Here is a 22,186-nt window from a genome sequence, read left to right as displayed (position 1 = left end):
CACTTTTCCAGTACTTTATGAAAATGTGAGTCTGGCTGTGATTGACAGGTGGATGAGCCAATCAGGGACAGGCACGGTCCGTCTGTATCAAAACAAATATGATGAAAAACAAAGGAAAAAAATGTCACAAAGAGCTGAAAAAAATGGCGGATTTCTGCAGAATTAAAGAGCAAAACTATAAATGACACATGACCAATGAGCTCCTTCGTTTCACCTGCGCCAGGGAAATAAACAAATCTGATTGGACGATAATTTGTGAGCCCGGTTTGAGGTACGACGGCGCGAGAGAGAAGCAAACCGACGTCCCTGTGTATGAAAAAGGAATATTCAGGATGTGCAAGCGAGTAATTCAACCCCAGGATCAAAAATGTTCATACCCAGCGAGTAGGAAAGACAAGAGCCAATCAGAGCGCTGTATTTCTGCTCGGGGTAGTAATAATACAGAACGTCCCGGTACGACAGTGAGGAATGCGGCGTTGAGCACTGAACACACACACACACACACACACACACACCTGCATTATTCATACGCTCACATTCTCAGAGCGTGTCACTGTGGCGTCCGTGTCTCGGGGTAAAGGAGCTCGCGCACGCTCAGACACGCCCCCTTCCTCCATCTGCAAGTACTTCACTCTGCGTCGGACGCCGTGTCGCGCTTTTAATGAATAAATACATACAATATATATGTTTTTGTAAGCGCTGATGCTCGTAAATAAAAAAAAAACAAACAAAAAAACTGGTCAGATGAGATGATGGAAGCACGTATCACTGTAAACATCGCGTTTTTATACGGCGCTTTTCCATTTTCAAGCCTCAAATCGCTTTACAACAACGAACCACAGACGCTAGGGGCGAGTTGGGTGAAGTGTCTTGCCCAACGACACAAAGACGGTCATCTGTGAGAGCCGGAATCGCACCGTCAACCTCCAGATCAGTGGACAAACGCTCTACTGCCTACCGTCCACTCTCGCTCCCGTTATCGCCGATTTGATTTGATTTTTCTGCGGGATTATTCCGACAAAAAAACCCAATTTTGCAGGAGCGCAGTCAACTTCCTGAAATGTTCCACAGTACGGCATTAAACTGTCTCGTGTTTACACAATCAGAAGTGTTTTTGTTGGAGGAAAAACAAACAAACAAACAAACAAAACAAAAAAAGACTGTGTTTATGGATTTGATGGTTGCTTTTTTAGATGGTTATGGATTTGCTTTTCCACAGATCTGACTATATCTTGGCTTGTCTCCGTGGCGATTGATACGTTAAAATTAAAAACACACTGTGGGACATTTGAATCGATAGGTGATCCTGGGGTTTTTATTTCACTATTGTGTCTGTAAATCGAGATATGAACATTAATAACAGACAAATCAGGCGCCGTCTTTCCCTTAGCGACAGGTTTGATTGACAGCGTTGCTAAGGGGCGCTGGATCTGCTCTGGCCTCGATGAGCTTCATTTTGGAGCTGAAGCTGAAGCTGAGGTGACGTCGCTCTCGCTCAGTCACTTCTTTATGGTCCAAAGACAAAGTTTTGTTGGTAAAAGCAGGTTTGAAGAGAGAAGACTTTGTTGACTCTTTTGGAGCCGTTTGTGTTTGTTTTTAAATGAGCCGTGTCAGCTTCACTCCAGCTTCACTTCAGCCGTAGCCTCAGTGCAGTGTTTGCTTAATGCGTTTGTTGATTTATTTGAAAGTCCTGCACATTTACAGAAGCTGGATGGAGCACGTTCTGCTCACACTGGGCTGTTTCTGTGGACATGGACTGAGAGGAGGAGGAGGAGGAGGAGGAGGAGGAGGAGGAGGAGAGGGTGGGGCCGTAGATCAGGGAGAACGGGGCATCTGTATTCTGAGTGTTTGGCATAAGACGCTCACTCATCCTCATAATGAGAACCAGACACAAATGAGACTCAATTCACAGGATAGTCCTGGTTTAGTCTTAGTTTAGTCTTAGTTTAGTCCTGGTTTAGTCCTGGTTTAGTCCTGGTTTAGTCTTAGTTTAGTCTTAGTTTAGTCCTGGTTTAGTCCTGGTTTAGTCCTGGTTTAGTCTTAGTTTAGTCCTGGTTTAGTCTTAGTTTAGTCCTGGTTTAGTCTTAGTTTAGTCCTGGTTTAGACCTGGTTTAGTCCTGGTTTAGACCTGGTTTAGTCTTGGTTTAGTCCTGGTTTAGTCCTGGTTTAGTTCTGGTTTAGTCCTGGTTTAGTCCTGGTTTAGTCCTGGTTTAGTCTTAGTTTAGTCCTGGTTTAGTCCTGGTTTAGTCCTGGTTTAGTCTTAGTTTAGTCCTGGTTTAGTCCTGGTTTAGTCTTAGTTTAGTCCTGGTTTAGTCCTACTTTAGTCCTGGTTCAGTCCTGGTTTAGTCCTAGTTTAGTCCTGGTTTAGACCTGGTTCTATCCTGGTTTAGTCCTGGTTTAGTCCTGGTTTAGTCCTGGTTTAGTCCTGGTTTAGTCCTTGTTTAGTCCTGGTTTAGACCTGGTTTAGTCCTGGTTTAGTCCTGGTTCTACCCTGTTCTCATCATATCTAATGTAATGATGAGTTAACCCAGATGCCCTCCCTCTGGTGCGTTGGTTAAACTGGTGAAACGCTGCGTTGTCGTTTTTCTGGGTGTGACTTTGAACACATCGTGGTAAAAACAGCGTTAGCTTCGATGCTATTTATACTGACGAGGCTAATGGGGTTAATTATGCTAAAGGAGCGAGTCGCCTTTGGAAACAACACGTCTCTCTGCTTTTCAACTAAATATTTTCTCCTGGAGCTTTGGGCTTTTGAGGAACGTGGTCTGGACTGTTTTTGTCGTTTTCAGTTTTAGTTTTAACCTCTTTTGTGACTTTTACTTCTTAAAAAAACCTTATAACTTTACATACGTGTACTTATATTTGTGTACATGTACTCAGGTACTTAAAGGGAATGTAGTTTAAAGTAACTGAGAAACAGTCGTAGGATTTATTCTGGTTTGGTCCTGGGTTGGTCCAGTCTAGTCAGGACTAAACCAGGACTAAACCAGGACTAAACCAGGACTGAACCAGGACTAAACAAGGACTAAACCAGGACTAAACCAGGACTAAACCAGGACAAGATCAGGACTAAACCAGGACTAAACCAGGACTAAACCAGGACTAAGCCAGGACTAAACTAAGACTAAACTAAGACTAAACCAGGACTAAACCAGGACTAAACTAGGACTAAACCAGGACTAAACCAGGACTAAACTAGGACTAAACCAGGACCAAACCAGGACTAAACTAGGACTAAACCAGGACTGAACCAGGACTAAACCAGGACTAAACCAGGACTAAGCCAGGACTAAACTAAGACTAAACTAAGACTAAACCAGGACTAAACTAGGACTAAACCAGGACTAAACTAGGACTAAACCAGGACTAAACCAGGACTAAACTAGGACTAAACCAGGACCAAACCAGGACTAAACTAGGACTAAACCAGGACTGAACCAGGACTAAAGCAGGACTAAACCAGGACTAAACCAGGACTAAACCAGGACTAAACCAGGATTGGACCAGGACTAAACAAGGACTAAATCAGGACTAAATCAGGACTAAACCAGGACTAAACTAGGACTAAACCAGGACTGAACCAGGACTAAACTAAGACTAAACCAGGTCTAAACCAGGACTAAACCAGGACTAAACCAGGACTAAACCTGGACTAAACTAAGACTAAACCAGGTCTAAACCAGGACTAAACCAGGACCCATCCATCCTCTTTACAGTGTTTTTATTATATTTATTACTATATTTTTATCACGTATCATATCAGTATCGAGTATCGAGTATCGAGTCTCTTCGTTCTTATCACTTTAAACGTCCGTGCGGCGACAGCAGGACTCAGGAGGACAGTCTCATCTCTAAACTCGGTATATTTTTTTGTTTTAAAACGGAAACAACAGAAACGCTTCACTTCCTCGTTCACCTGGGGCTGTTTTCAAACATCATGAATTATTTAAGATATTTTAACAAACCAGTTTCATATTTTAAACGGACTAAAAGGTTTTCCACTTTTCTAATCCTTCTTCAAATACGTAACGCCGTGAAGAGGAGAGACAGTCGTGTGTGTTTAATAGCGACGCGTTTACTTTGTGTAGCGCGGGCTTATCTCGGCGTCGCTCTCCCTTTAGCACATATCGACGGCTAGCATAAGCGCTAACATAAGCCCGGAGAGTTCTCAGTGGGATCATTAATAGCGCTTTTACGAGAACACTTCAGACGGCATTAGAGCAAATGTTTATGAGCATATTCCTCCGCCGTATCCTTCCCTGAACCTGCGCATTTATCGTGTACGTGTTATTTTTGTACTTTTTAAAATACGAAATTAAACAAATTGTCGTAAAGATGATGAAGAGACGTTACAAACATTATTCTTACACGAGCTTTTAAACAAATAAAAGTTAAGGCTGTTTAAGTATAAATGTTTATATAAATGGACATAGCTAACTTGCTAGCTTCTACTTCTAGCTCCATCGACTCTGGCTTCAATTGGCTTCAATTCACTTTCTATTGAAAAACTCTGTCTCCTCTCTCTGTCTCTGCTGCTTCAGACTCATTCTGGTCTTAAATGTTCGTATTAACCCTCTACATGATCCTGGGGTTTTTATTTCACTATTGTGTCTGTAAATCAAGATATGAACATTAATAACAGACAAATCAGGCGCCTTCTTCCTGTTAGCCTTAGCAACAGGTTTGATTGACAGCGTTGCTAAGGGCCCGCTCCCTGTTAAACCAGTGGTGCAGGTGAGAAGAGGCGTGGCCTTCAACATCCTCGTTCCGGATTGGCTCTTTGGTTGCTATGATACTCGTATTCACGCATGTCAAGTTTGGTCCTGGTTTAGTCCTGGTTTAGTCCTGGTTTAGTCTTGGTTTAGTCCTGGTTTAGTCCTGGTTTGGTCCTGGTTTAGTCCTGGTTTAGTCCTGGTTTAGTCCTGGTTTAGTCTTGGTTTAGTCCTGGTTTAGTCCTGGTTTAGTCCTGGTTTGGTCCTGGTTTGGTCCTGGTTTGGTCCTGGTTTAGTCCTGGTTTAGTCCTGGTTTGGTCCTGGTTTGGTCCTGGTTTGGTCCTGGTTTGGTCCTGGTTTGGTCCTGGTTTGGTCCTGGTTTAGTCCTGGTTTGGTCCTGGTTTGGTCCTGGTTTGGTCCTGGTTTGGTCCTGGTTTGGTCCTGGTTTAGTCCTGGTTTAGTCCTGGTTTAGTCCTGGTTTAGTCTTGGTTTAGTCCTGGTTTAGTCCTGGTTTAGTCCTGGTTTAGCTCTGGTTTAGTCCTGGTTTGGTCCTGGTTTGGTCCTGGTTTGGTCCTGGTTTAGTCCTGGTTTGGTCCTGGTTTGGTCCTGGTTTGGTCCTGGTTTGGTCCTGGTTTGGTCCTGGTTTAGTCCTGGTTTAGTCCTGGTTTGGTCCTGGTTTGACAGCCGCTTACAAGGACATATTTAAAACTACACTATGTAACTTTTTCTGGTAGAGGGTCCACTACCTGCTTGTCTCCATGGAGATATTGCTTTGCCTGGAATGTTCCACATTGTGGCATTAAACATTTGTTTCATTTATTCCATGTTTATTACAGATGTTTTTTATTGTTCAAAAATGCATCGACTAAACTGTCAGTGAATTTGCCATTACACAGATCTGACCTGTAAATAGAACCAGAATAGACCTGGTGGTGCAACTTGTTTGTCTCCGTGGAGATAGTTAAGTTTAAAGACATATTGTGGAACATTTTAGGGAAGACATACCAGAAAAGACCAGGAAAGTCCCACAGTCCCATCGTTCACTTTTAAATCCTCGTATCTTATTTCTCTACACGTGTTCAGACGGATGGGAAAAGAATCAGAAATCATCATTGTGGTATCGGTATCGAGTATCGGGTCGATTCCTTAGTATCAGATCGAGTCGAGACAGAAGCTTTGTGTCTTATTTTGGCTCGTTGCCGTCGGGCTGTGAGTAAGAATTATTGTCAGACATTTAAAAATGACACAGAGGAAACGGATGTGCGAAGGAAAGAGAAGCAGCGGACCAGAAGAGATGGAGAGAAATGGACAGAAGAGGAGGGATGGGTGGATGGATGGAGGGAGAGGTGGAGGGAGGAGGGGAAAATGAACTTGTTCTCCGTGCCACTGGAGGGAGTGACAGCTGTATGGATTAAAGCAGGAAAATGGAGACAAGAAAGGAAACAAGAGGAGGAGGAGTGGAGATTGATTATTGATGTGAGACACATGGACCTAGCTTAGCCGCTAACCACCGCGCTCCCAACAGGAAGTGAGCACGGGAGCACTTCCGGGTCCATCGACTTTGGCTCCAATTCACTTTACATTGAAAAAATATATTCCTGTTTTATTCCTGGTTAACGTCAGAGAAACAGACGTTTTATTGATCTTTTCCTTTGTGTCGTATCAGCTGAAGATGAGTTTAATGTCTCATATAAATAAAGTTGAACTGAATTAGTTTAGTCCTGGTTTAGTCCTGGTTTAGTCCTGGTTTAGACCTGGTTTAGTCCTGGTTCAGTCCTGGTTTAGTCCTGGTTTAGACCTGGTTTAGTCCTGGTTTAGTCCTGGTTTAGTCCTGGTTTAGACCTGGTTTAGTCCTGGTTCAGTCCTGGTTTAGTCCTGGTTTAGACCTGGTTTAGTCCTGGTTTAGTCCTGGTTCAGTCCTGGTTTAGTCCTGGTTTAGTCCTGGTTCAGTCCTGGTTTAGACCTGGTTTAGTCCTGGTTTAGTCCTGGTTCAGTCCTGGTTCAGTCCTGGTTTAGTCCTGGTTTAGTCCTGGTTCAGTCCTGGTTCAGTCCTGGTTTAGTCCTGGTCCAGTCCTGGTCTAGTCCTGGTCTAGTCCCGGTCCAGTCCTGGTCTAGTCCTGGTTCAGTCCTGGTCCAGTCCCGGTCTAGCCCTGGTCCAGTCCCGGTCTAGTCCTGGTCCAGTCCCGGTCCAGTCCCGGTCCAGTCCCGGTCCAGTCCCGGTCCAGTCCCGATCCAGTCCCGGTCCAGTCCTGGTCTAGTCTGTAGTTCCTGTCGTAAACGTCGCTCTCTCTGATCCTTATATGTAGATGATGTCATCTCCAGTGCGACACGTTTATCCGACACTTCACCACATTTAACACACTCAGAGGAACAACGCACACATGCATCACACAGTCACACACAGTCACACACAGTCACACACAGTCACACACAGTCACACACAGTCACACACCGGGGGGTCAAGTGTCTTGCCCAAGGACACAACTGCTGGAATCGCACCGACAACCTGCGGGTCAATGGACAAACGCTCTCGTCCTGTATAAAGACGACAAACTAAACCCCGTAAATCGCACGTTTTAAATCTTAGACCTTGTTTTACTGATAAGAAATAAAATATTATGAATGAAAAGTAGTAAAAGTATATTTTTATGTATCTGTACTTTACTTAAGTACATTTTAACGTGGATACTTTAGTTCCAAATGCAGTGGATGTTTTATTGCTACTGAACAAGCCCGTAAACTGTGATGCTAACTGTAGAAATTAGCTAGTTAGCTCCTTTAGCTTGACTGTATTTAGCTAATTGTTTTTACCAGTCTCCAGTGGTGGAACGTGATGAAGTCAAAGTAGTAAAGTTGATCATTTTTACTTTTACTTCAGTACATTTGAGAGCAGTATCTGTACTTTCTACTCCACTACATTTTTGAACTAGTAAAAGTAGAAGTATTTTTATTGTCATGTGACCTGCTGAAAAGTCTGAGGGTTTATTTTTAACACGTTTAATTTGAGCAAAACAAAAATATACTAATAAAACCAGAGAAGAAGAAAAGAGTTTAACACGTTTATGCTAATGTTGAGGTAATTAAACACCAAAATGCTACACGTGCTAGCTTTGTGAGTACTTTTTCCGTGTACATGTATTTATTTTGCTTCCAAACGGTGGCAGCGCACAGTTTACGAACAACACGAGAGTAGGAATAAACCTTCAAAAATCAAACGTAACGAGAACAGACGAGTGTTACGCCCGAGTCCAGGTAAAATGTCAATTATGTAGAGCTAATATATGCGCGTGTCGTTAGCATACGCACAGGCTATCACTCAGCCATCCATGTGATTAATAAAGCGCGCAGCAGGTGGTCCTAGCGGCTCCATCGTTCTGCTAGCATGTACGCTAACTCTGATGTTGGCAAGAGCTCACCCACGAAGCTGCTAACATATTTATGCTAATGTCGAGGTAATTAAACGTAACAACGCTACACGTGCTAGCTGTACTTTAAACTGTATTTGGTGTGAACGGAGCACAGTTTTTCTGCGTTCTGCTGTGTGAAAAAAGTAGCAAGAAGTAGGCTAATGTTAGCTTTCAGTGCTATTTAGGCTACGTACGCGCTAAATGTGCGATTGTAGATTTAGACACGTTCAGATTTAATGTGTTTTGTTTTGTTGTGGAGTTAAACAAAGCTGCGTGCTGTTGGTTTATGAGTTTATAAGTAAAAAATACTTAAGTAAAAGTAAAAGTATCACATGACAAATATCCTTAAGTAAAAGTATTGAAGTATCTGTTTAAAAATGTACTTAAATACTAAAAAGTAAAAGTATTTCTCGCAAATTTTGAGTCTTATAAAGCTTCAAATGTGGTGATTTTAATAAAGATTTGAGCTGAAGTTTCTGTTTTTTATTTGTATATTTTTGTTTTGTTCGTCTCAAATGTAGTGAAGTAAAAGTAAAAAATGTACTTAAGTAAAGTACAGATACCTCAAATGTTTACTTAAGTACAGTACTTTACTACTTTTACTTCACTTTCTTCCAACGCTGGTAAAAACAGTTAGCTAAATATACTGTAGTCAAGCTAAGTGCGCTAACATGCTAGCTTCTACAGTTAGCATCAGTTTACTGGAGCAATAAAACATCCGCTGCATTTGGAATTTTGCTAAACATGTTCCTCTAATTTGTGCAGTTTAAGGGCAGTAAAAATGTTGTTTAAATGTCAGAAATAAGACGTTACTGCTCCGTTTGGTCGAGTTAAATGTGTTTTTGGTTAATACTCCACTTAGCCTGCGTAGTTACTAAAACGCCTGGTACTTTTAGCTCTCGGTTTAATTCTATTTTCTTGCAAATTGCTACGGGCTGGAGTGTGAATAATACGACTTTAATACCACGACTTCAAAATACCACGATATTCAAAATGCATTTAGTTATTTTCAAGTTTTGTAAAGAAAAACACAAAGTGAAACCAGCGAAATGAGAAGTTTGTGTGAACTTTTGTGTCCAGACTCCTGTTAAACTGCTCATTGTGTTAAGTTTGAGTTCAGACCATAGACTGTTTATATAAATGGACGTAGCTAAAGTGCTAACGTGCTAACGTGCTAACTGCAGGCTCCATCGACTCTGGCTCCAATTCACTTTCTATTGAAAAACTATGTCTCCTCTCTCTGTAACTGCTGGTTTAGTTTTGTTTTAGTCCTGTTTTAGTCCTGGTTTAGTCCTGGTTTAGTCCCATTTTAGTCCCGGTTTAGTCCTGGTTTAGTCCTGTTTTCGTCCTGGTTTAGTCCTGGTTTAGTCCTGTTTTAGTCCTGGTTTAGTCCTGGTTTAGTCCTGGTTTAGTCCTGGTTTAGTCCTGGTTTAGTCCTGGTTTAGTCCTGTTTTCGTCCTGGTTTAGTCCTGTTTTTATTTCTCTATCGTGGTGTTTTCAGTTTTGTCGTATCAGACTGAATATTGATTATTCTGGAGTCGTCTGTATCGTTTTTCCCTTGATCAGTTTTGTTTATTCTCCTGTTTCCTTCTTGATTCTTCTTTTCTGTCGCTGCTCGACCTGGAAACTGAATCACTACATTTCATAGTTTCACTAACGACGACAACGACGCCGTCACTTCCTGTTTCTTCACGTCACTTTTGCTGTTTCCTGTCGCCGCGTTTATGACATTTGTGACGACAGTTGTTGGTTCAAATCCCTCTCGACTCATCTGTTTTTATTTGTGTGTTTTTGTTTTAAAAATATAAAAATAAACCTTCAAGTAAAAACTATCAACTTTAAAATGTACTTAAGTAATCCAAAAATACCTCAAATATTCACTTAAGTACTGCACTTTACTACTTTTACTTCATTATCTTCCACCACTGGCTATTAGCACAAACAGTTAGCTAAATATCGTCCAGCTAAATGCGCTAACTAGCTAGCTTCTACAGTTAGCGCCACAGTTTACGAGCTTTTTCAGGTGCAAATAAAACATAAAAAGTAAATAATCGTGTTACATCATCGATTATGTCCAACCGGGATATCGAATGAACCGATATCTGGAAGCCGATATCGATCCAGCTCATTTTACATTTCGCTAATCTGAAGGAAATGTAGCTCGTACGCTAGCGCCGCCGCGTGTTTGTTAAAGTTCTTCTGATGTTTATTTCCTCCTTTTCTTCCCCGTGTCCGCAGGCTCCGACTACTCTCCGCCCCCGCCCCTGCAGCGCGCCCCTCCCACCGGGCTGACCAACGAGCACAGCGGCGGAGGGGAGCATGGCGGAGGAGGGGTCAACCACGGGGGTCTCGGGGGCGTGGTCAGGCTAGCTCCGGAGCACATCCCGACTCCCGGAGCCGCCCTGAGCTGGCAGGCGGCCATAGATGCGGCGCGGCAGGCCAAGATGATGGGCAACGCGGCGTCCGGCGGAGGGGCGGGGCTCGGCGCGGGAGGGGGCGGTCCCATCTCCACGGCGAGCTCCACGCAAAGGAAGAGACAGCACTACGCCGCCAAGCCCAAGAAACAGACCACGACCACGGCCACGCGACCGCCGCGAGCGTTACTCTGCCTCACGCTGAAGAACCCCATACGACGAGCCTGCATCAGCATCGTGGAGTGGAAGTATCCTTTGACCTCTGACCTCTGACCTCGGACCTCGGACCAGCCCGGCAGCCGGACTGGTGCTGTGTGTGTGTGTGTGTGTGTGTGTGTGTGTAGACTCATTCTGAAGCAGGACGCAGGGAGGGCATCTGACACAAACAGGGACTGTACAGAATGTGTTTGTACAGATTTAAGAGAGGGAGAGGAAGAGAGGGAGGGAGAGAGAGGGAGAAGAGAGGTAGGGAGACAAGAGAGAAGAGAGGGAGCAGGGAGAGAGAAGAGATGGAGCAGGGAGAAAGAGAGAGAGAGAAGAGAGGGAGACAAGAGAGAAGTAAGGGAGCAGGGAGAGAGAAGAGAGGGAGCAGGGAGAAAGAGAGAGAGAGAAGAGAGGGAGACAAGAGAGAAGTAAGGGAGCAGGGAGAGAGAAGAGAGGGAGCAGGGAGAAAGAGAGAGAGAAGAGAGGGAGGAGGGAGAGAGAAGAGAGGGAGAAGAGAGGGAGAAGAGAGGGAGGGAGAGAAGAGAGGGAGCAGGGAGAGAAGAGAGACAAGAGAGGCAGCAGGGAGAGAGAAGAGATGGAGCAGGGAGAAAGAGAGAAGAGAGGGAGACAAGACAGAAGTAAGGGAGCAGGGAGAGAGAAGAGAGGGGGAGAGAGAGAAGAGAGGGAGCAGGGAGAAAGAGAGAGAGAGGAGGGAGAGAGAGGGAGGAGGGAGAGAGAGGGAGCAGAAAGAGAGAGAAGAGAGGGAGCAGGGAGAGAGAGAGAAGAGAGGGAGCAGAGACAGAAGTAAGGGAGAGGAGAGAGGGAGAGAAGAGAAGGAGTGAAGAGAGGGAGAGATGGAAGAAAGGGAGCAGGGAGAGGGAGCGAGAGAGGGAAGAGAGGAAGAGAAGAGGGACGAGAGAGAGAAGAGAGGGAGCAGGGAGAGAGAGAGAAGAGAGGGAGCAGAGACAGAAGTAAGGGAGAGGAGAGAGGGAGAGAAGAGAAGGAGTGAAGAGAGGGAGAGATGGAAGAAAGGGAGCAGGGAGAGGGAGGGAGAGAGGAAGAGAAGAGAGACGAGAGGGAATAGAGGGAGCAGGGAGGAAAAGAGGGAGAGAGACGAAAGAGAGGGAGAGAAGAAAACAGAAGAGAGGAAAAAGAGGGAGCGGGGAGAAGGAGGGAGAAGGACAAAGAGAGGGATCATGGAGAGAAGGGAGAGAGGGGAGGGTTATCAGTTTTTACCCCCCATGGACACACGGGGAGGGCATCTGACACAGATTTACACTCTGGTGCTTCTGGCCTCTGTGATCCATTCGTCTGTTTCTGATTTCGATCGTGATTAATCGTCGTCTAAATCTGCATAAACAAACCCCCCGTGTTTCTTTTTCTCTCATCCCTCGTTCTCGGTTCAATCTCTTCTTTCAAAATGGGATGAAAAGTGACGTTTTACTCGTCTTTTACACCTCTCCCCTGAACATTTATCCGCCGTAACTCTTTTCTAACGGTCTAATCCTCCTTCCCTCTGGTCCAACATGTCCCTATCCCTCGCTCCCTCTCTCTCTCCTTTCACTCGTCCGTCAAACGTCTTTATTCCCGCTGTTCCTCTGCCTGCTCTTTTCATTCAATCCCTCTTTCCCTCCTGAGTTTTTCTCCCCATTTTCCTAAGCTGCTCAACATAATGACTCGACTTCACCTCCGGGCGATGGAGCGAAGAGAGAGAGAAAAGAGGGGGAGAGGGAGAGGAAAGAGTGAGAGGGAATGAGAGGAGGAGAGGTAAGAGAGGGAGTGAAGAGAGAGAGAAAAGAGAGGGGGAGAGGGAGAGGAAAGAGTGAGAGGGAACGAGAGAAGGAGAGGTAAGAGAGGGACGAGGGACAGAAGAGAGGGAGAGAGAGAAAAGAGAGGGGGAGAGGGAGAGACAGAGGAAAGAATGAGAGGGAACGAGAGAAGGAGAGGTAAGAGAGGGAGAGGGACAAGGGAGAGAAGAGAGGGAGAGAGAGGCAAAAGAGAGAGAGAGGGAAGCGAGAGAAAAGAGAGGGGGAGAGAGAGAGACAGTGGAAAGAGTGAGAGAGGGAGGAGGGAGAGAGAGGAAAGAGGGACAAGAGAGAGGGAGAAGGGGAAATAGAGGGAGAGGGGAAGAGAAAGAAGAGAGGGAGAAAAGAGAGGGAGGGAAGAGAGAAAGAGAGAGGGAGGAGTTAGAAGGAAAAGAGGGAGAGAGATGGAAGCAAGGGAGGAGGACAAGAGAAAGAGGGCGGGGGCAAAGGGAGATAGATAGAAAGAGAGGAGAGAGATGGAGGGAGAGAGAGAGAGGGGTAAGGGGGAGAGAGAAGGAGGGAGAAGGAGGGAAAGAGAAGAAGAAAGAGGGGTAGATAGAAAGAGAAGAGAGAAAGGGAGAGAGAGGAGGTACCTAGAGATGAAGAGAGCAAGAGAGATAAGGGGAGAAGAGAGAGTGAGGGAGGGAAAGAGGCAGAGAGAGGTGGACAGAGTGATACTGATGTTCGATTCTTTTCCTGAGCTGATATTCGTTCTGTTTTTGTTGTTTTTTTGTCGTTTGTTTGCTATAAATAATGCCATAGACCACGGTGCAGCGCTCAGGGACCCCCCCTCACATCAGAGCCAGGATCCCCCCTTTTCTCCCTCCGACTCCGTAAACCCCAAATCTCATCCTCCGTCGCCATGACAACAGCAGCCCCTCTCGACGGGTCTGCGGAGCGAGGAGCACGTGTCCCACATCACAGCAGCACACGGCGAACGGAAACACACAAAATATCACATCTGAACGGAAAAGAGCCGCGATATCGATATTTTAATACTTTAGGTCGAATAAAACAAAACTATTGTTACATAAATTTATCACTGAAACTGTCAAAATAAAATAAAAAATAAAAAACTTAACAGAGACAAAACCAAAACTAATGCAGCTGTAATTATGGACTTAATACTGCGATATATCGAGTGTGTGGCGATATCGATACTGTGGCTATATATTGACTGCGTTGCAATATCAATACTTTTGCGATATATCGAGTGCATCGCAGTATATTGAGTATGTTTCGATATCAATACTGTTGCGATATATCGAGTGCATCGCGATAATAATACTGCTGCGATATATTCAATATGTTTTAATATCGATACTGCTGAGATGTATTTAATGTGTTCAAAATGTCAATACTGTTTCGATATATATCAAGTATGTTGCGGTATCGATACTCTTGCGATATATCGAGTATGTTGCAATATCGATACTGCTGCACTATATCACGTGTGTTCCGATATCGACACTATTGTGATATATCAGGTGTGCCACGATACAGATACTGCTGCGATATATCGGGCGTGGTGCGATATCGATACTACTGCGATATATCGGGTGTGTTGCGATATCGATACTGTTGCGATACACTGTTTTAACATGAGGCTCGCTTAAACGTCTCTGAGGTCTGACGCCACAATCCCGAGCCCTACTGACACTTTGCGGTGAAATCACGCTGTCTCACATGTGTGTCTATGGTAGAATGTTCAGCAGTTGCCGTGGTGACGCGACGCGACACATTAGCAAACACTGTCAAAAAAAGTTATAAGATTGTGAAATGGATTTAAAGAGCTCGTTTTCAGGAGCGTTTGTCCAGTCCGAGCGTTCGCGGTTTTGATTTTACACAAAAAGGTGTTGGCTAATGCTAATGCTAACGCTAACGCTAGCTTGTGACTGTGATGTCGTGAGAGAGGGACTTGTTTAACAGCACGAATCATCTGTTGGAGTCCAGATAAGTCGACTCTTTCTGGTCAGACTGTGTTAAAATAAAGCTCAGATTAGATTTGAACTTGAATAACAGCGTTTCAGACAGAGCGGTGCCTCCAGTTAGCGTCACAACCCCAGAGAAAGTGAATGGCATCAGCTGCAACGTGTCAGTATCAGTCGGTTTTAATTTGAGTTACTGTGATTTCAGAGATCAGTCTCATTAGCATCAGATGGATATCAAAGTGCAGAGCCTTTCTTTTTCTTTCTTTCTTTCTTTTTTCTTTCTTTCTTTCTTTTTTTTCTTTCTCCTCCTTCGTTTTCTCGTCGTTTAAAACACGTAGATTTAGTTTTTGCAGCGCACAAACACGGCCTTATCACCTCCCGCTTAATTACAGCGTTTAAGTGTCGCCGGCTCTTTGCAAGGTCAGTGTTAGCGAGACGGAGAGAGCTGCGAAGAGAAGAAGAGAAGAGGAAAAGAGGAAGAGAGAGGGAGAGGGAGAGGAAAGAAGGACCTGATTTACAGACACAAAAGTGAAATAAAAACCCCAGGATCATGTAGAGGGTTAATACGAACATTTAAGACCAAAATGAGTCTGAAGCAGCAGAGACAGAGAGAGGGGAGTTTATCAATAGAAAGTGAATTGGAGCCAGAGTCGATGAAACAGGAAGTGCACATGATCACTTCCTGTTTGGAATGTAGAGACTAGCAGGTTAGCTCTGTCCATTTATATAAACAGGATATGGTCTGTGCTAATTCACTTTATATTGAAAAACTAAACCAGGACTAAACCAGGACTAAACCAGGACTAAACCAGGACTAAACCAGAACTAAACCAGGACTAAACCAGAACTAAACCAGGACTAAACCAGGACTAAACCAGGACTAAACCAGGTCTAAACCAGGACTAAATCAGGACTAAACTAGGTCTAAACCAGGTCTAAACCAGGATTAAACCAGAACTAAACCAGAACTAAACCAGGACTAAACCAGGACTAAACCAGGTCTAAACCAGGACTAAACCAGGACTAAACCAGGTCTAAACCAGGACTAAACCAGGACTAAACCAGGTCTAAACCAGGACTAAACCAGGACTAAACCAGGACTAAACCAGGTCTAAACCAGGACTAAACCAGGACTAAACCAGGTCTAAACCAGGACTAAACCAGGACTAAAGCAGAACAAACCCAGGACTAAACCACAAACTCACTCCTGATTGGCTCTTTGGTTGCTATGACACTCGTGGTCGAGCGTTGCTGTGGTGACGTCGGCTCAAGTTCATTATAAAAATCTTCAGCAAAGTTTCATTTCTGTCCTGAGAATGTGACTTTTTCAGTTTTTATATCTGGTCACATGAGTATTTAGCTTCGATGCTAGTTTTAGTATCGATTCTTATCACATTTCCGATACTTTTGACACCACTAACACTATGCTAACACTGCGCTAACACCATGCTAACACCATGCTAACACTGATTAAAACAGACTAAACCCAAACAGTCAGAACCTTCAGTCTAGTGTTTGTTTTTCTTCCTGTGAAACGTTCCTCATAAATCTCTTAATTCCGTTTTGGCTAATCGTTTGTTTACGTTTGTTTTAGCATTTGACCCTTTTGCCGCGATCGCCGTCGGGGAACGAAGTGCATCATGGTTTTAATCGCTCGCCCGTTGAGATCGAGGCCTGACTCATTTGGAGATTCTAACCTATAATTTACCCCAAAAACCCCAAGAGGCTCGTGTCAGAGAAAAACAGGAAGTGCAACGTTCTCCTGATTAACACAGTGTGGAGTCAAACTGAGGACCCCGGGCCGATCTGTGCACCAAATGTAGCGATACAAGGCCAATCACAAAACAGACAGCAGTGGAATTAGCAAATGTGTCAGATGCCCTCCCTGTGTGTCCATGAGGTCTGATTCTGCGTCTTCCTCCTACTGTTTCTTCTTCTACTCCTCTTTCTCTTTCTTCTGCTTCTTCTCATCTTCTCCTCATCCTCATTGACCTCCTCCTTCTCCTCCATCTCCTCCTCCTCATCATCATCATCATCATTGATCTCCTCCTTTTCCTCCATCATCTCCGTTCTCTCCTCCTCCTCATCCTCATCGACTTCCTCCTTCTTCTCCTCCATCTTCTCCTTCTCCTCATCCTCATCTCCTCCTCCTCTTCCTCCTTCTCCTCCATCTTCTCCTCCTCCTCCTCCTTCATCTCCTCCTCCTCCTTCTCCTTCATCTCCTCCTCCTTCTCCATCTTCTCCTCCTCCTCATCCTCATTGACCTCCTCCTTTTGCTTCTCCTTCTTCTCCTCCTGCTCCTCCTCATCCTCCTCTTCCTTCTCCCCCATCTTCCCCTCATCCTCATCAACCTCCTCCTCCTTCTCTCTCCTCCTCCTCTTTCTTCTCCTCCTCCTCTTTTTCCTCCTTCTCCTCATCATCCACCATCTCCTCCTCCTCATGCCCTCTCTCTGTTTGAGTCAGATGCCCTCCCGTCCTAGTATTGTTCAGTTTTATTCTCCAGTTGTTTTTTTTGGAGGAGAGAAACAAAATGGCTGCCAAATCCTTCATTACGTAACATTATCTGTGGGTGATTTTCAGTGAACCTGTCGTAGAATCTCTAGATTTGTTTAATTTCAAATCCTGAGCCAAATCAGATCTTTTGAGCTTCTGTTCGTGTGTTTTTTGGACGTTGCCGTGTCCAAACATACCGACGGTTGTGTTTTTCTGACCAAGTTTGGCAGATCTTAATAATCAACCTGGAGCAAACTCACAGATCTTCAACTTTAACGACTAGAACTGCAGCGATTTATGCAAAAAAACAACAGACGTACTTGTATTTTCATCATCGTAATCGACAAAAAAGACGTTTTATAATGAAAACAGCTACATTATTAAACTAATCTGTCAAAAAGAAAGAAAATATATCGTATTTCCGTCATTGTGCGCTGATCTGAAGGTCGGCCGTTTGAATCCCGCTCTCAACAATCCTCAGGACAAAAGTGTCTCTCCTCTGTGTCCTCCAGGGGGCGCCGCGAGGAAACCTTTTCTAAGCCTCTCCGTTCGCTCGTTTGTCTCTTTTATTCGGTGTAAAATCCTGTCACATTGTTAGAAGATGTCCGTAGCAGTCCGGAGCTAGCTGGTTAGCCTAGCTCACGTGGGGTCGCCATGGAAACAGAAAAAAAACAAACCGTTCAAATCGCACGTCCAATACTCCGTGATTTACGTCTGCACGAGTCGCACTTCCTGGTTGGTCCAAATCTCCAAAATATTAAGTTAAAACTGTTACGTAAAAAGTTTAAATCGAGCTCAAGCCCCGCCTCCCTCCCGTCTCCGTGGTTACGCCTCGATCTGAAGGTCGCCGGTTCAAATCCCGCTCTGGACGTCGCTGTGTAAAAATGTGAGTGTGAGCGCAAATCTGTTCAAATCTGTCAGATGCCCTCCCTGTGTGTGTCAGATGCCCTCCCTGTGTGTCAGATGCCCTCCCCGTGTGTCAGATGCCCTCCCCGTGTGTCAGATGCCCTCCCCGTGTGTCAGATGCCCTCCCTGTGTGTGTCAGATGCCCTCCCCGTGTGTCAGATGCCCTCCCCGTGTGTCAGATGCCCTCCCCGTGTGTCAGATGCCCTCCCTGTGTCAGATGCCCTCCCCGTGTGTCAGATGCCCTCCCCGTGTGTCAGATGCCCTCCCTGTGTGTCAGATGCCCTCCCTGTGTGTCAGATGCCCTCCCTGTGTGTCAGATGCCCTCCCTGTGTGTTATTTATTCGGTCACTAAGAAACAGCCACGAAGAAACGAGAAAGGAATGAAGTCGTTTGATATGAACCAGACCTCTGTCATTTCTACACATTCCTCCCTCTCTCTCTCTCTTTCTCCGCTCGCTCTCGTCTCTCTCTATCTCTCCTCTGGTCCTCCTCTCTTTCACTCCCTCTCTTCTCTTCTGTTTACTCTTTCACTTCTCCTCTTTTGTACCCTCCCCCCTCTCGTTTGTTTCTCTTTGTCTTTCTTTCACTTGCTCTCTCCCTCTCTTCTCTTCTGTTTCCTCTCTCTTTTGTTCCTCCTCTCTTTCACTCCCTCTCTCCCTCTCTTCTCTTCTGTTTACTCTTTCACTTCTCCTCTCTTTTCTACCCTCCCCCCTCTCGTTTGTTTCTCTTTGTCTTTCTTTCACTTGCTCTCTCCCTCTCTTCTCTTCTGTTTCCTCTCTCTTTTGTTTCTCCTCTCTTTTGTACCCTCTCTCCCTCCTCTCTTCTTTCTCTCTACCTGTCTTCCACTCTCTCTCCTCTGTTTCTCATTCTTTCTCCTCTCTCTCAGTCTCTTCCTCTGCTCTATCTCTTTCTCTCTGGCCTAATTTTTCCCTCGCTCCTTAATTTTATCCCTCTTTTCTCCTGACTTTCACTCCCCTCTCCATCTTTCCTCCCTCTCTTTCTTTCTCTCTACCTCTCTTCCACCCTTTCTCCTCTCCTCTCTTTCCTCTCTCCTCTCCTCTTTCCTCTCTCCTCTCTTCTCTCTCCTCCCTCCATCCCTCCCTAAACACTGAGGTCTCTCTCTTCTCTCCTCTTCTCTCTCTCCATCCCTCCCCCCTAAACATTGAGGTCGCTCTCCTCTTTTCTTTCTCTCTACCTCTCTTCCACCCTCTCTCCTCTCCTCTCTTTCCTCTCTTCTCTTCTCTCCCTACATCCCTCCCTCCCTAAACATCAAGGTCTCTCTCTCCTCTTTCCTCTTCTCTCTCTCCTCTCTCCTCTTTCCTCTCTCCTCTTTCCTCTCCTCTCTCCCTCCATCCCTCCCTCCCCAAACATCGAGGTCACTCTCCTCTTTTCTTTCTCTCTACCTCTCTTCCACCCTCTCTCCTCTCCTCTCTTTCTTCTCTCCTCTTTCCTCTCTCCTCTCCTCTCTCTTCTCTCCTCTTTCCTCTCTCCTCTCTTTCCTCTCTCCTCTCTCCTCTTTCCTCTCTCCTCTCTCCTCTCTCCTCTTTCCTCTCTCCTCTTTCCTCTCCTCTCTCTCCTCTTTCCTCTCTCCTCTATCCTCTCTCCTCTTTCCTCTCTCCTCTTTCCTCTCCTCTCTCTCCTCTTTCCTCTCTCCTCTATCCTCTTTCCTCTCTCCTCTCTCCTCTTTCCTCTCTCCTCTCTCTTCTCTCCTCTCCTCTCTCCCTCCATCCCTCCCTCCCCAAACATCGAGGTCTCTTCTGAAGGACCTCTCCAAATATTCTCTTTCTCCTTCAGTCTCTCTCTTCCTTTGTCCACATCCTGTCGTCCTCCACGCGACTCGCTCCTGTCCGCGCCCATATTAGGAAACGCTCAGTCTCTGCGGCCCCGCCCCCTCGTCCTCCCTCGTCCTCCCTCGTCCTCCCTCGTCCTCCCTCGTCCTCCCTCGTCCTCCCTCGTCCCCCCTCGTCCCCCCTCGTCCTCCCTCGTCCTCCCTCGTCCTCCCTCGTCCTCCCTCGTCCTCCCTCGTACACAAAGCTGTTTCTAAGTGACCCAATATGTCTCCCTGTTAAATAAAGATAAACACTGGAGCTTTCATGTCTCTGCAATTTCGCCGAGTCCAACTGTGGCAGAACAAACCTGGACGAAACGTGTCAGAGCTAAAAACACGTCCCCGAGCTGGAAAAGGTGCGGAGACACAGGCAGAACGTGCAAACTCACAAAAAAAATCACTTTATTTGTTCCACTTTGAGCCGTAAATATAATTAAAAAAAACAGAAACGCTCAAATAAAAGTCTCAACAGGTCGTGTTTCAGAGCAGCATAAGGAGAGTAACACGCCTCAGGACAAAAGTGTCTCTCCTCTGTGTCCTCCAGGGGGCGCCGTGAGCTCCGGACACGGGAAAACCTTCTCTAAGTCTTTCCGTTTGCTCTTTTGTTTCACTCTTCTGGACGTCTTCTGTCACCTTTAGTGCTGAACCCTGTTACATTGTTGGATGAATCTGTCGCGGCGCTAGTTAGCATAGCTCACCTGGGGTCGCCATGGAAACAGGAACAAACAAACTGCTCAGGCCACGCAACCCGATAGTCTTAGTCTTAGCGCTTCTTAGTCAAAATCTCCGAACGTTAAGTTGAAAACGTTACATCAAAAAGTTAAAAAAAACTGCTCAGCGTGCCAGCGAGTCAGCCACAAGAGCAGACAGTTACGTTTTTTTTTATTATAATCGGTAAAAGTCTGTTATCGTTGTGTGTCGCTAGCTACGTTTTTTTTCCATCGCACAAACTTCAGGTGGAATAAAACCCTCCCAAAAAAAAACAAAAAAAAAATGATCGAGCTCAAGTTCTGCCTCGCTCTCGTCTCCGTGGTTACGTCTCCGTGGTTACGTCTTGGCTTCAAATGTTCCATATTATGACGTGTATCCATCTTACATTTATTATACGATACTACTGGTGTTTTCCTGGCAAAATACAATATAATAAAATGAAAATATATAAACAAATGTTCACCGAAAAACCTGTGAATGCCCTCGATGCAGATCTGACCCGTCACCCCTTGTCGTTTCACTCCCTCTGAACAGTTTTCGCTTTAGTTTTGTTGTTGTTTTGTTGTTTTTTTTGTGTGTTTTTCTTCTCCTTAACCTCCTCCTCAGACCGTTTGAGATCATTATCCTGATGACCATTTTCGCCAACTGCGTGGCCTTAGCCGTCTACATCCCCTTCCCCGAAGACGACTCGAATGCGACCAACTCCAACCTGGTGAGTCCCGACGTCTCACTCCGTTTGTCTCACTCCGTTTGTCTCACTCCGTTTGTCTCACTCTGTCTCACTCTGTCTCACTCTGCTGTGTTTAAGGCTGTGGTTTTGTTTTGACTCTTCTTTTGTGCGGATCGTTTCTCTGTTTGTGATTAAAGACGAACAAACGAGTCCGACGCTCCATCGTTCTGTGGAAACGGCGAGGACGCTGGCGTTTTATTCACGCTTATTTTCCTCCGATTTTGTGCAAAAGTTGTTTTTTTACGAAGTGACTTGACTGGAGTTATTTCTGTTGTTTTATTTCTTATTTTCGGACGAGAGATTCAAGAGTTTCATCGTAGGAAACAATGGAATCGGAGAATGTTTAGAGCACATGTGTCAAACTGAAGGCCCCCGGGCAAAATGTGGCCCTTCACATCATGTCACGTGGCCTCGACGGGGTAAATTTAACTGCATGATGGTCTTAAAATGTCATTTTATCAGGACATACGCAGTTACACAGACATATTACATCTCGACAAACGCATATGTAATATTTGTAACATTTATTTTACGTCCGGCCCTTTGACCGTAGCTGTTTCGCTAACGTGTTCCTCGGTGAAAATGTGTCTGACGCCCCCGATTTAGAGCGTCAAACACGACGGAGCTTTGATTTAAACATGTCAACAGCTGTTTTGATGCAAGAAACAGAAAAAAACTGAACAAGATTTACAGATTTGAAGCGGATGATTTAAGACGGACGGATGTAAAAACGTAAAGAGCGTGTTCGTTTTGTTCGTTTTGTGTTAGCGCTGATGCTACGTGTGCACATGTGTCTGACCAAACTCATCTCACCGTGTTTAGTCTGGTGTAAATCATCAACGGGATGATTCACCGCGTCCGACGGAGACGATACACTTTTATTTTTGTGCGTGAAGAAAACTCGAAATAATATTTATAAAACACAGACACGACTTTAGGATCAGAGGCCGGCTCCATCTCTCCTCAAAAAACAGATGTTTGAGTCACTTTATTATCCGTCTGTCGCATCTAAAAAGATCAAAATGCGACGTTCCACCTTGTGATG

General features: G+C 45.1%; 1 protein-coding gene across 1 annotated transcript in view; it reads left to right on the top strand.

Moving 5' to 3' along the window:
* cacna1c (calcium channel, voltage-dependent, L type, alpha 1C subunit) overlaps positions 1-22,186 on the top strand; it is a 316,373-nt gene that overhangs the window by 101,162 nt on the left and 193,025 nt on the right. Inside the window, exons 2-3 of the mRNA XM_055225600.1 lie at positions 10,358-10,781; positions 21,018-21,123. Coding sequence (XP_055081575.1) covers positions 10,358-10,781; positions 21,018-21,123 — 530 coding nt within the window. The remainder of the gene's footprint in view (positions 1-10,357; positions 10,782-21,017; positions 21,124-22,186) is intronic.

This window comes from Periophthalmus magnuspinnatus, chromosome 12, assembly GCF_009829125.3.
Source record: "Periophthalmus magnuspinnatus isolate fPerMag1 chromosome 12, fPerMag1.2.pri, whole genome shotgun sequence".
NCBI classification, from domain to species: domain Eukaryota; kingdom Metazoa; phylum Chordata; class Actinopteri; order Gobiiformes; family Gobiidae; genus Periophthalmus; species Periophthalmus magnuspinnatus.
The sequence above is the reverse complement of the archived record's forward strand: the minus strand, read 5'-3'. Positions and strand labels throughout refer to the sequence as shown.